We start from the raw sequence: 15057 nt of genomic DNA on the forward strand, positions 1-15057 counted from the left end.
GGGGGCCTGACCCCTGCAAACTACATTTCCCGGGCTCACTTGCCAAAGGTTTCCTGGTTAATACGGCCCACAGGAGACCCTGCGGGTAGATCAGGCGACAAAGAAGCCAGGGCTCTCCTCCCTGCCTCTTGCTTCAGAGGCCACCGCGGCCGGTGCTTGTGTCACTCCCTGGCGTAAGGTCCCGCGGGCAGCCCTTCTCGTGGTGACCCAGCCTGGAGCCCTGGGAACACCACAGCGGCTCCCCGCTGTTGCCAATCTCAGGGTTGCCAAACTCTCCCGTTTGTCCTTTCAGCTCTCTGGGGACCCTCTCAACTCACGCCCTCACGCCAGATGCCCGCTGGGGAGTCGTCTGCCCGACTTGACCTGGGTGTGCTTCTCTTCGCTGCCCTCTGTATTCCTCGGCCAGACCACAAAGACACCACACACCGAGGGCAGGTTGGAGGCTGTTTCTTTATACAAAGGTAATCAACACTATGGATCCAGAAGCATGCTGCTGCGGCTCACGCTGGCCCGTCTCACCACTTCCGGGGCAGAAGTCTGGGTGTGGGGCGGGGGGGTCACCGCAAGGGAGGAACACCGCACAGGCCTGGGGAGTGGCGAGCACACCAGCCGGGAGCTCCCAAAGGCACGCGCAGTCACACGAACACGGCATAACCACGAGCACGACGTACGAGGACAGGAAGGAAACGGAGAGCTGAAACGAGTCACTGACCGCCAATGCCCTCTTCTCCCAGGTGTCCTGTGGGGGGCGGGACAGTGGGTGGGCGGGGCCTGGGCCTGGAGCCAAGCGCCCCAGCTGTGCCACTACAAGGCCACGTGACCTCACTGCACGCTTTCTGCATCTGTAAACTGGGGACGACAAGCTGTACTTCACCAAGTTGTCATGAGGATGAATGAGAATGAAACAGAGACACATATCAAAATACTCAACACAGAGCCTGGCACATAGAGGTGTTCAGTAAGTAACTTTTTGTCAAGAACATCTCAGCTCAGAGAGGACCTTCCTCGGAAGGCCGAGATGGGAGATCGCTTCCCTGGAAACTCTCTCTCAGGGGATCAGGACCCTTGAGCACTCCTTGGAGCCTGTAGTCGCTGAACTGGCCAGGGCCCCGGAATGCACTGTGCCGGGGCAGTTGAGGGGGGCGGGGGGCTGGACCCCCAGGGAGGCACCCGCAGAAGCCGGGTAGACACCAGAGGAGCTGGGAACTGTGCCAAAATGGTTCTGCACGTAACACAGGCCGGACGTGGGCTGGTACGGAGGCAGGCTGGCCGTGTGCCCAGGGACCCAGGACGGCCAGGGGGCCAGTTTCTGGCCACTGGTGTGCTGCATCTGGGCCACAGGGTGGTTCGGGGCCAGGTGAGGGTGGCCGCTCTGTGTGGGGTAGGAGCCAGGCACAGGGTTCAGCCTGGAAAGGAACAGAGAGAAAATGGTCACTCAGCCACTCATGCCGGGGCACGCAGGCGCGAAGCGTGGGTCACTATACTGCTTTCTGTTACAACGTGCTGTGGACGGTTCCTATAACCAGCTGTAAAAGTGCCAAGTGGGGAGGAAGGTCAATCTCAACCGGACAGAAAACATATGCCCAGAGGCGGCAGGGCCCACTCACGGTCCTGCAGTAAGTCAGCAGGAAGAAGGGGTATCAGGCCCATGCCTGAGACACCCTGAGGTGTAAGAGCAGCTTGCAAACTGGATGGACCGGATGGAGATGGGGACAGATCACAGCAGCCAGTGTTTGTGGTTGGCTCAGCAACTGGCCCCGGAGAGAATGGATCCACCTCTGTGGGAGGCAGGAGCGGAAGGCTCTAACGGGTAACACAGGGCTTGGGCCCAGGCCTTGTCTGCTGGGAGATATTCTACCCACGTCTTCAGGAATAAAGACTCACAACTCAAAGTCCTGGCAGGCAGGGACCGACATGACAGACGTGGGGAGCTGTCTGTGCTGAGGTTGGAGACCCCACCACAGACGCGCGCGGCTGGGGCCACAAAGGGGGACACATTCTAAGGGTTTTAGCCTGTGACTTTCGTGCAGAGTTCCAAATATGAAGCACAGATGTCAACACCACTGATACCTGTGTCAGGTAACTCGACTAAACCTGTACACATTTCAATCCAAACCTAAGCTTACAAGTCAGCTGCTTCAGTGCAGATGCAGGACGCCTGACAGCACTTCTGGCATTTCAAAAACATAGAGGTTTTGGCCGCTAAGAAGCTTGACAAGAGCCTCCAGGGAGGCAAGGCTGTCCGGGCGGTCAGGTCCTCTGCCGAAAGAAACACACATGTTCTAATACTGTGTCCCGTGGTCAGGCCGTCCGAGGCATCACGTTCTGTTCCGGGTGCCCACAGCAGGCCGGGGTAACGAGGGATCGAACACCACGCCATGCAAGGGACACAGAAGGAGCTGAGAGGGTCACCATGGCCCCTGGCCAGACCAGCGCGTCGTGGTGAAGCAGGATCACCCGGCACCACGGTGTCACGGTTACAGAGAAGTAACTGCGATTCAGCGTGGAAGACCTTTCTCATTAGGGGCTGCCTTGGAGAGCCAGCCCCCAGCCGCCAGGGGTGAACATCGTCAGCTGTCTTAGAGGGGATTCCTTCACGGGAGAGGGCGGGGGAGAGAGCATTTGCAAACGTGGACCCTTAAGTTCTCTCTAGATTCTGTGAGAACAGCAATTAAGAGCCAAAAAGCTACAATACACCTAATTCTAAATTTAAACACTTCCCACCCATTTAGACTCCAGGAATTACTTGCCTGAAACAAAATGGGTGAGTGTGCGTTTCTATTTCTCCCAGTACCCGTCCCTGCCTTTAAGAAATGGTCAGAGTGGGGAATTCCCTGGCGGTCCAGTGGTTAGGACTCAGCGCTTTCACTGTGGGGACCTGGGTTCGATCCCTGGTCAGAGAACTAAGATCATCCTGCAAGCCGTACGGCCTGGTGAAAAAAATAAAAATAAAAATAAAGAAATGGTCAGAGGGCTCTGAGCTGCTGAAGGCTGGAGTGTCCACCTCCTAAAATAAAGTACAAGGAGCAGACTCCAATTCAGCCAAAGTCATGCCTCCAGGGCAGCGCGGGGGCAAGAGGTACTGCACAGCTGAAGCAGAAAAGGGCCACTGACAAGCACCTTGACTTTGTACTGAATCCGTTCTTTGGGAGGGACTTGAAGGAAAGGAAACCTCCTCTATTGTGAACTCTCAGCATTGGCAGAAACCAGTGGAGGCCACCCGAGGCCGGCAGTGTGCGCCCCAGCGACACGGAGTCTGGAGGACCCGGAAGCAGGGGCCCCTGGCTCTAGACTGGGCTCTCCTGCCCTGTGTTACCTGGAGGCAGACTCCTGTCCCCTTTGGGCTCTCTCTCTGAAAGGAGGGAGTCAGGCTACGTGAGCTCTGGCGGCTTGCCCAGGACTTTCCGTTGAGAGTTAACGTGCCTGGACTGGAAAACAGTAAGCTTCGCCTTCTCCTGCCAGGTGGCCAAGAAAACCCTCTCAGGTTCGGGCCGTGCCACCTCCTAAGGCTCCCAGTCAGTTGCGTGGACTGTGCTTCTTACCAGCGTCACACGCAGGAGCCCAATCCCACCTGCACAGGGTGCTTGTTGGCGCTGAGGGCTGTTAATGCCACTGGATGGGGCCACAAGTCACTCGGGATTATGCACAAGAGCCCCTTCCTGCTCGGCCCCTACCTCAGATGCAGCTGGGCAGAATCTAGGGTGCTCGGGAGAAATTTGTGCACAGATTTTTTTGGGCCCAGGCTGCCCACACCCTCTTGCCTATTCCCCAGGACAGTGAACGAGTCACACCCTCTAGAGGCCCAGGAATTGCTTTAGGAATAAAGCACAGAGTTCTATAACTTACTTCCGGCTTTGGGCTGCCCTTCTTTCAGCTGAAGAGCCGGAGATGTACTTGAACATCGAAATCTTCCTCATCAGGCTGAAGGGGAACTTCTGGTCGAGCTTCAGTGCAACTCGCTCTGGGAGGTCGATGGAGTAGCAGTAGGTGAAGCCATCTGAGGTTGGCATATTAAGGAAAACTGGAGGCAGCTAAAGGGAGGAGGGCTGAACACTCCTCATAGGACACAGGTGCCCACATTGATTGTACAGGGGAGTTAAGTGCTTATTCCACCATAATATCTGACTGGAGTTTCAAGCTCAGGGGAAACCAAGAGTTGAGTTTCTATCCCCTGTACCTCAGAGGGAACATGACCCAGCAACAGGAGAGGGCAGACAGGTGCTAACATTTCACCTTCCCCTAGACACACCCATCCTGTCTCCTGAGCCCCTCTGGCCCCTTCAATCACAGTCAGAAGCCAGCACACATCTCTGTCTTTCCAGTGGGATGAAGCAGGAGGCTATCCTAATACCCTCTGGGAGGACTGACATCTTCTTGTACTTTGTCCCAAATAGGAGGAACCTTGTCTCAATGTGACCAACTGAGCTTCCTGTGGGCCTCTGTGGCAGCCCTGGGAGGTCCCAGGGATGTGATGGTACTCTGGTCATCCGACCTGTGTCAGCCCATCACTGCCTAGACAGCCAAAGAGTCAGCCTTTATCCAACCATCCACCCGTCCTCTCGACAAATATTCATTGAACATCTAGTACGTACCAAGTACTGGGGTAGAATAAGTGGCCACGGGCAAAAGCTTATCTATGGATGACCACGCTGGGGACCTTAAGCTAGCCTAGGTAGATCTGAGAAATTTTTCTCTAAGGATGTGATGAGGATGTTGAAGCCTAAATTGTGAGTAGCAATAGCTAGAAGAGGGGTGCTGGCAGACAGAAGACTGTACAGAAGCACCAAAAGAACACTGTTCCTCATGGCAGTGTTCTTAACTAGAATACTACTGGCGAGATAATTCTCTGCTGGGCTAGACTGTGCCACTCATTACAGGACATTTAGCATTCCTGGCCACCAGCCACCAAATGGTAGTAGTACCTAGTCATTGTGATAAACAAATACACCCTTGCTATTTCTAAATTCTTTCAGGGATGGCAGTATGCTTCCAAATACTGATTCCAGGTGGTAACCAATGCTGTAAGGAAGTCAAAAGTTGTCATGGCTGATGGCTTCAGAATGGTCTCAAGAATTTGTTCTGCTTCTGACTCTGATGAAGTAATAATACTAGACTAGTCCTCCCACATATATAACTATAAACCAGGATACAATATTTCACACAATTGTTTTCAGACTTTGGACCACAAACACTACCAAACTGTGATACCTAAGAGAAGGGAAACAAATTAAGTGAGCCTCAAGATCAAGCTGGCTTTCTGCCTGGAGGCACTTTCTAAACCACAGCACAGGAACGGGAATCCAAGTATCATTCCAACTTTAGTGTGTGTGCTGCCAAAGCGAGCACGGGGAATCCAAGCAGGGTACAGTATTTTTCCCTGAGCTGGAGAGACAAAGAGTTCAGGGAGGAAAAAATGCCTGGGATTTACAGGTCAGTAATGGAGACGAGGGAAAAGCAGCTCCTCCTCTTCTTCTGGATGGGGCCACAGGTCCCTTGGGCCCGAAGAGGTTCCCCGAGTCTTTAGCTAAACACTAATGTAGACATACATAGGCTGAGACTCCTCCAGTCAGGCAAAGAACAGCTACTGAAGAAACAACAACTATCAAAGCGCTGTAAGATTAACAACTCCTGGAGCTCCCACAGGACAGGGACACGCTCAAGTTCTAACCAGAGTAAAGAGACTTCACTGAACACCCAGGACATTCAGAAGAGACCCCCAAAAGGCAATGCCTTAACAAGTAAATTAACTGCCTATTAGGAAAATAAATACTCTTTAAAGGAAGACAACAATATTCAGCCCTTGATAACACAGTATTCACAATGTTTATCAAAAAATAAAAAATTACAAGACAAGGGACAAAGCAAGAAAATAGGGTCCGTAATCAAGAGGAAAAACAGTCAAAAGAAACAGGTCCAGAAAGGACAAAGATGATGGTATTAAGAGACAAGTATTTTAAAACAGCTATTATAAATGTGTAAGTGAATGTGTTTAAAGGAAAACATAAACATAACAAACAGATAAAGAATCGCAATACAGAAATGAAAACCACAAAGAAGAACCTCTTGAACTGAAATATACAACACCAGGAAATGAAAAACTAACTGGGTAGGTTTAACAGCAGAGTAGACGCTGCGGAAGACGAGACTGCTGAACTTGAAGGCAGTGGGATAGAAATTATCCAAACTGAAATGTAGAAGGGAAAAAAGGCAAAAAGTAAAAAAAAACACAAACAGCCTTAGTGACCCACTGAACAATACCATGTAGCTTATATATATGTAATTGGTAACCCACAAGGAGAAGAGAAAAGAGGATAGAAAAAAAATACTTCAAGGCATAATGACGATAATTTTTTTAGACTTGATGAAAATTCTAAACTCACACATCCAAGATCAACAAACTCCAAGTAAATAAGGTAAACACAAAAACACCACCTCAAGGCACAAGATAATAGTTAAAAACCAATGATAAAGAAAAAATTGTGACATGAGCCAGAGAAAAACAATGAATTATATAGGGAAACAATAAAAATGATTACTGATTTCTTATCAGAAACAATACAAACCAGAAGTAATGCAAGGACATCTTTAGAAGTGAAAGGAGATCATAGAAGGCTAGAATTCTATATTTAGTGAACTAAAGGCATTTTCAAAGAACCAAAGATGGAGAGAATTTTTCACCAGCATACCTACTGTAATGTTAAAGGAAGTTCTTTAGGCTAAAGGAAAATGATACCAGATGGGAATTTGGATCTACACAAAAGAATGAAGAAAAATAGAGATGATAAATATGTGAGTAAATGTTGCTTTTTAAAAAAATATAATTGACTGTTTAAAGAGTAGCAAGAGAAGCAGCAATGTATTGTGAGGTTTATAACATATGTAGAAGTAAAACACATAACAACAATAACATAAAGGATGGAAAGAAGGAAAACAGAAATACAATGGAATAAGATTCTTACATACAAAGTGGTATACTATCTGAATGTAGCCTGTGATAAACTAAAAATGCATATTTAAACTCTAGAGCAACCACTAAAAAATAAAACAAAGAGGCATGGTTAATAAGCAAAGAAGATAAAATGAAATACTAAAAAAAAAAATGCAATTGAAGGCAGGAAAAGAGGTAAAAAGGAACAAAGAACATTTGAGACAAAGAGAACACAAAAAGCTAGCTGGTAGACTTAACCCCACTATATCAATAATTACACTAAATGCAAATGGGCTAAACAAGCCTTTAAAAGGCAGACTGTCAGATAGAGAACCACCTATATGCTATCTACAAGAAAGATGCTTTAAATGTAGACATAAACATGTTAAAAATATAAGGATGGGAAAATATATACCTTGTAAATCCTAATTCTAAGAAAGGAGAAAGCTGGAATAAGTAAATTAATATCAGACAATGAAGAATTTAGGGCAAAGAATATTACCAGAGATTTAAAGGGTCAATTTCATAACAGTAAAGGGTAAATTCATTAAGATGATATAACAATCCCAAATGTGTATGTATCCAATAAACAGAACTTCAAAAACACTTGAAGCCAAAAACTGATAAGAACTGAAAGCAAAAAAGAGAGATCTACAGTATTACCTGGAGATGTCAACAGTGTTCTCCCAGTAATAAATAGAATAACTATAAGGATACAGAAGATTTGAACAACACAATACCTTGTCCTAACTGACATATACTGAACACTATACCCACCAATTGCAGAATGCACATTCCTTTCAAGTACACACAGAATACTCACCTAGATGTAACAAATGCTGGGCCAGAAATAATGTTAAAGGACTGTAATCTTACAAAGAATTTTCTCTGACCACATGAAATAAAATAAGAAATCAATAACAGAAAGAAAGCTGGGAAATCACCAAATATTTAGAAATTAAGCAACTCCCTTATAAATAACCCTTGGATCAAAAAAGAAATCCCAAGGAAAATTAGAAAATACTTTTAACTGAGTGATAATGAAAACACAACGTATCAAAATTTGTGGGATACAGCTAAAGTAGTGCTTACATGGGGAGTGTATAGCTTTAAATTTTCATGTTAGGAAAAAAAGTTTAAAACCAATGAAATTAAACTAGAATTTAAAAATAAGATACATAAGAACAATGTTATCAATGTGGATTTATACACTACCCACACTAACAGTTCATAGAATCACAAATTGTAAGATATGTCAGGAATGCACCTTGTCCAACTCCAAACACTACCATTCTGATGTTTAAAAAAAAACCCACTTTGTATTTTAGAATACTTTCCCCTAATTGCCAGAATATTTATACAAGGAATATGAGGCTTATCCTAAGTTTTTAACTACCCATATGGTAAAAGCCTACCATAAAAAAATTTTTTTTTTTCTTCTGAGAAATAGATTAAGCCAAACAAAAACAAACAAACCTGTTTCCTATTCCTTTCATGGAACATCTCCAGCCCACGGGTAGTTCAGGTTCCTCCAATAAAAAAAATTAGTCAAATGTAGGTTTACACCTTGGAAAAAATCAATACAGAATATTTTACTAACTGGCAGTGCTGAGCCAGTGTGAGGAGTGAGCTGTGGTGATCTTTTCCAGATGAGAAAACTCTGGCCTAAAGAAGGGAGGTGACCTGCCCAAGGCCACACGGTTTTCAAAGCTGAAGCTAGCACACAGATTACCTACATCTGAGCACACAGCTCTATCTACTTGACACCCCCAGGCCCTACAACTTGGTTCACCCTTTGGCATGTCATTGTTCTACAGTTACCTTCTAGGAAGGATACATGTTAGCCCAATTCCAAGTCCACAGACGTTACTGAGGAAAGAGGTCTGGGGAATGAGCCAGGAGGCACAGAGCAGAAGCCATGGCACCAGCAATGAGGGCACAACCATGCCAAACACCAGGGCCCTCCTCATCCGAGAGCGGACGGAATTGACTCCCAGCATGGCAAAAGCCACTGGGGTGAAACCTCTGGCATCCTCTACCTCCCCCAGCTTTGACAGCGATGACACAGCTTCAAAAGACAGGAAGATGATGGCACAGATGATGGCGAAGATCACGGTGAAGAAGCAGTGGCGGACGGTGCCCACGGTTCTCTCAAAATTGCCAGCAAAGCGCCAAATGATGATGGCACCGCAGAGCAGGGAGACTGGATTCTCATAGACAAAGATGTAAGTCACCAGCCTGTAAACTGCAGAGGGAACTGGGTTAGAGGCCCAATGGTGGGTTGTTCCAAGAAGGGAAAGCCAGGTTACAACCCACCTAGGAAACGGGGAGTAGCTGGCTCTCATTGCCAGTGAAAATCAGCCCGGAGCCAGTGGGATAAGCAGAGGGAGGCAACAACGAAGGACCCAGGACTCAAAGTAGAGGCGTGGATGTCTAATCTTTGCTCTTTCCCAGACCTGGAGCAAGTCTTATCTGTGACTGGCTTCCACGTGGGGAAAAAAATAACACTTTTTAGCATGGGATGGTCTTTAAATTTGTAATGTGCTTTATAATCCTTTTTTAGGTTTTAATACTGACCTATCTCACCGGGCAGTTTGAGGGTTAATTAATTGTAACGGCTTCAGGTGGATTGAGTGGGTGTCACTTAACACTCTTTGTGCCCGTCTCCTCGGCTGTAATCCTGACCTCTCCTTCCATAGTGGCTGTTCAGAGGAAGAAAAAAGGGACCATGAATTATTTTGCACCTGTAAAGATTAGAAAACTATCACTGATAATGTAGATACAGAACTCAGAAGTCTTTCTTGAAAGTGCTGATCTAGTCTTCAAGGCAGAGCCACGCTTTATACGCAATAAGACAGCAAAGAATCTCACTTTTATTTTCCTAGAACCAGTCCTCTCTCTTATGTACTTTTACATCCCCACAGGCCAAAATACTAAACTGAAGGAGGGGGACTGGTGAAGTGGCAGTAACATTGGACTTGGGAGCCTAAAGGCTTGGCGTGGAATCTTGGCTCTATCACATCCAGGCCGGTTGAGCTCAGTCAAGTCACAGGCCCTATCGGCTTCAGTTCTCTCTTTGTATAATAACAGGCATACACTCGAGGCCCTCAAAGGTCGCTTACATGTCTAATACTCACATTGCCTGTGAGCCCCAGAGAAGCCGTGAAGTAAAGAAAAAAAAGGGAGCTCAGTTTAGGCTGGCATTTTGCATCTGTCTCTGAAGACAGATGTGCTGTGTGTACCTCAGGTGGGGTTGGGAGGGACCAGTTTTAGATTTGAGCAGGGAGGCAGGCTATGAACCATGTACCTCAGTCAGGCCATCTCTGTAAGGCTTCATTATCTGAAGAGTACTTCATTGCTTGCTGAGTGCTTCTGACACTGAAATCCCAAGTATAAATGTGAAGATTCTAGAAGCAATTCTATATAATTTGGGGATCATAAACCCCAAGGTTCCAGTCCCAACACATCACACAATAAAAAGAAAAATCTGGGTTCCTGTGTCAATTATATAACTCAATAGCTCTGCGAGTCTTCGCATTAAGCCTCAGTTTCATCTAAATAATGGGCAACAATAAAGCCTACATTACGTCATGGGATCACCGTGAGTATTAAATGAGATTAATGCATGTGAATGTGCTTTGTAAAACAAGAAGTCATGCAAATTTCCCATTTTCCTCCCCAGAAAAGAATGGGGAAGAAACAGAGACTAAGAACATCTTTTATGAGCCGATGTTTATACGTAATTGGTCTGCAAAATCTCTCACCCTCCCCGAGAAAACAAACACCTCTCCCAAAGGTACAAGATACCCCCTCCCGCCATGAGCAGGGAATCGGAGTGAGGATTAAGATAAAAACGAAGAAGCACAATAAATTCTAAACCCCAGGAAGCCAGGATCTTATAGGGGTGGCCACAGATAAAGCTCAAGTGTCTTGACGAAGGCGAAAGAAAAAAATTTTTCAGTGGGGGGTTGGGCCCTTAAAGCAGACGTAGGTGTGAATGTGACAAGGGAGGGGAACAGAAAAATCCTCCTTGGTGATGGAGCACGGGTGAATGAAACCTATTTGCTACGAATGGATATGGGGGCCTTGACCAGTCGGATGGCGACAGGGAAGGGAACAAATCTGGGTAGGGAAGCATTACAGTGGTGACGAAGATGGGGCTCTGCACAAAGACGTGGAATATGGGGCTAGTCTTCCAGGTGGGCAGAATGATGATGCGGACGGAGGCGGGGTGACGCGGATGCTGGGAGGCCAGAGCCCAGGGCCTGGCGAGGTCGGAGGAAAAGGGCTGGCACCCGGGGCCCGGTCCCGCCCAGCTCACCTTGCCAGTTGCGCAGGGCCTCGGACCGCAGAGAGAGGCCCGAGGGCGCCAGGGGAGGCTGCAACAGGAACAGGCGAGGCCCAGACACCAGCAGCGAGAGCAGCGCGGTGAAGAAGGTGGCGGATGGCACCTCGGGCCACAAGGACCAGCTCCGGTACCCGGGCTCCGAGACCGCCATGGCCGCCAAGGCTCCCGCTCCCCTAGGCGGCTCCGGCAGGTTCTCGGCTCCTTCCGCCTCCTTGCGGCTGTCTCCCATGGCAACAGCGGAGGAGGTGGCCGGAAGCCCCGCCTCCCCGACGCCCCGCCCCGTGCAGAGTTGCCCAATCCGGTCGCGCTGGCCAGTCTCCCCCGCGCGTAGGACAGCGCCCTCTGGCGGCAGCACCCCCCTTTTCTGTGTTTACCCCCATTATACCAATGAAGAAACTGGTGTCAGGGTAATGCAGTTAAATGGCAAAGACAATTAGAACTCAGGTTCCCCCCAGTTGCTATGGCCTGGAATTGGCTACTGACAAGGTGCCTGGGTTAGAGAAACAGGCGTGGGAGAGGAAGGAGGGATTCTACTGAAGTCCCTGAAGGGATGTAATGTAGCAACAGTGATAACCAAGGTCTATTTCAGCCCTTAAAGTCTGAAAAGCACTTTCACCAGAGAACAGCTGTTTAAAGTAGCCAACTGGAATATGGTTTCCCTGATTACAGATACTTTGGAAGGTGACTTGCCCAAGGTCACAAGTGGGAAGCAGTAGGACTAGGATCTGAATTCCTGTTTGCTAGGCCCCGATTTTCTTCCCTTTTCACTACTTCCCTCTAATATCCTGCCTACTGCTACATGTATGTAAATTCGACTACTGAAAAATAAACAAATGCTTCACTGTCTGTGCTGGACATTCAGATCCGTTCCCAGCCCTAGTCTGCCCCCCTCAGTAGTTCTGGCAATGTCTGTGTGCCCATGAACCTCAGGAAGAGAACCTAAGATTCTTTTCGTCTTTTGTGTTTAGTACTAAAATATAACCATGTAATTTTCTGGATATAAATATACAGCAATGGGACATATTTCAATGAATGCTATGTATATTTAAACTAATGCTGCTCACGATGCAGCAGTGGGCATGAAAATTAAGGTTTTACTCAACAGGAAGCAAAACGGGAATCAGAAGTGTGGTGGAGCAGCTAAAACTAGCGAGTGGGGACTTGGGCTGCTGGAACCAAAGTCTGGGCCTTGGAAAGAGGAAGCGGGTGATGGTCCCATCTCCTCTGTGCCCATCAGACCACTCCAGGAGTTCTAGGTCTACTTTCAGACATATATTCTGAAAAAGGATGTAGAAAATTAGAGCTTGTCCAACACAAAGTGGCTAGGACTGGGAGGAAAGGGAGAAATTTCAAATCATATCTTGATGAGGGACAATTAAAGGGACCAGGGAGACTTCCATGGAGAAGCTTCAGTGGTCCAGACCACTGGCTCTAACTATGTGAAGGGCTTTCCTGAAGAGGGGGAGTAGACTTATCCTGTGTTACTCCAGAGGGGAGACCTGGAAATGATAGGGCGACACACTTGACTTAAGAAAGAACTTTCTGACTTCCCTGGTGGCGCAGTGGTTAAGAATCTGCCTGCCGATGCAGGGGACACGAGTTCGAGCCCTGGTCCAGAAGATCCCACATGCCGCAGAGCAACTAAGCCTGTGCACCACAACTACTGAGCCTGTGCTCTAGAGCCTGTGAGCCGCAACTACTGAGCCCGAGTGCCACAACTACTGAAGCCCACGCACCGCAGCAAGAGAAGCCACCGCAATAAGAAGCCCGTGCACCACAACAAAGACTAGCCCCTGCTCACCGCAACTAGAGAGAAAGCCCGTGTGCAGCAACGAAGACCCAATGCAGCCAAAAAATAATAAATAGATAAGTAAATTTTTTAAAAAAAGAAAGAACTTTCTGACAGTTTGGATTGTCTATCCGTGGCATGAGCTGCCTTAATAGGTAGTGAGCTCCCTGTGACTACAATGTGCAAGCAGAGGCAATCTGGGGACTTGATGAGAAAACTGAAGTGATTCAAGCATCAGTTTGGAGGTGGAACTAGATGCCTTTTAAAATCTTTTTGGACCTTCAGTTCTAAGACTCCATAAACAAACAAACGCATATGGAGTGTTGATACATTCGCCACTTACCAGGGGGTTGGGGATAATTGCATTTGGATTCCTGGCAGGATGAGAGTTGTGGTGACATCACATATCCTACAGCCAAGGGCTGTGTAGTCTAATGCAGGGAGCACCCAATGGTCTCCCTTCTCTCTGATTCTGCCTCCCTCTTCTCATTTTTTCCAATTATGCCCCCAGAAAACCCCAAGACCTTCTCTTCAGCTCAGGGGACAGAGGACTGTCACGAGCAAAGCAGAGCCTTCTTCAGCAGATGGGCTCAGGAAGGGGACAACCCAGTACCATGAATCTTTTTTGTCCTGTCTTTTCACTCTTGGTCTGCAAACATTTCCAGGCCTCAGATGTGCTACCTGGAGATGCCTTTGTTTACGGTTCCACCAAGGATCCTCCTCCTTGGAGAGCGTCTAGTTTTCCACGTGCCAGACTTGGAGGCTGGGGGACAGGTGACTTCTCAGGGGGCACACATACCAGTGTGGACATTTCTAGATGAAACCCACGAGCAATGCTGTCCACGTCCAAATCCCCAGATTCTATGTATATGCTACCTTATGTAGCAAAAGGGACTTTGTGGGTATGATTAAGTTAAAGATCTTGAGACGGGAAGATTATCCTGGATTATCTGAGTGGGCCTAATGGAATTGTGAAGGTCCTTTTAAGGCAACAGGAGGGTCAGAGGGAGAGACAGCAATGTGATGACAGAAGCAGAGGGTGGAGCTATGAGGCTTGAAAACGGAGGTGGGGGCCACGAGTCAAGGAATGAAGGTACCGCTAGAAGCTGGAAAAGGCGAGGAAACAGATTCTCCCTTAGATCCTCCAGAAGGAACACAGTTCTGCTGACACCTTGAAGTAGCCCTGTAAAGCCCATTTCAGACGTCTAGCCTCCAGAACTGTAAGGTTATAAATGCATGTGGGTTTTTTTCCCAATGTTTTTTCATTGTGGGAAAGTACACACCACATTTACTATCTTAACCATTTTTAAGTGTACAGTTCAGTAGTGTTAAGTGCACTCAGTAGTGTTGTGCAACCATCAACACCATCCATCTCTGTAATTCTTTGGATCTTATACACACTAAATGATAACTCCCCACTCCCTACTCGCCCCAGTCCCTGGCAACCACTATGTGTCTTTCTGTCTCTATGAATTTGACCACTCTAGGTGCCCCATATAAGTGGAATCATGCAGTGTTTGGCTTTTTGTGACTGGCTTCTTTCACTTAGCATAATGCCCTCAAGGCTCATCCATGTTGTAGCAGGTGTCACAATGTGCTTCCTTTTTAAGGCTGCATAATATTCCATTGTATGGATGGACCACACGTTCTTTATCCATTCATCTGTTGATGGACACTTGGGTTGTTTCCACCTTTTAGCTATTGTGAATAATGCTGCTCTTTGAGACTTAGCTTTCAATTCTTTGGGGTATATATCCAGAAGTAAGATTGCTGGATCATATGGTCATGCTATTTTTAGTTTTTTTAGGAGTCTCCATACTGTTTTACAGTGGCTGCACCATTTTACATTCCATCCAACAATGCACAAGGGTTCCAATTTCTCCACATCCTTGTCAACACTTGTTATTTTCTGTTTCTTGGATAGTAACCATCCTAATGGGTGCGAAGTGGTAATTTGTATTGTCTTAAGCCACTAAGTTTTTTTTTAAATTT

The 15057-nt window shown here is 47.2% G+C and overlaps 1 protein-coding gene across 1 annotated transcript; it reads right to left on the minus strand.

The window, feature by feature from the left end:
- Positions 1–431: 431 nt before the first annotated feature.
- RHBDD2 (rhomboid domain containing 2) lies at positions 432–11479 on the minus strand. The gene is made up of 4 exons (XM_022588053.2): positions 11250–11479; positions 8766–9173; positions 3847–3997; positions 432–1406 (listed from the first exon to the last, which is right to left on the minus strand). The coding sequence occupies exons 1-4, from the start codon at positions 11425–11427 to the stop codon at positions 1049–1051; spliced, it is 1095 nt and encodes a 364-aa protein (XP_022443761.2). The 5' UTR covers positions 11428–11479; the 3' UTR covers positions 432–1048.
- Between the last annotated feature and the right edge of the window lie 3578 nt (positions 11480–15057).

Source organism: Delphinapterus leucas, chromosome 15 (assembly GCF_059928025.1).
Source record: "Delphinapterus leucas isolate spDelLeu-1000000601 "Yukka" chromosome 15, BTC_Dleu_Yukka2, whole genome shotgun sequence".
Classification (NCBI taxonomy): domain Eukaryota; kingdom Metazoa; phylum Chordata; class Mammalia; order Artiodactyla; family Monodontidae; genus Delphinapterus; species Delphinapterus leucas.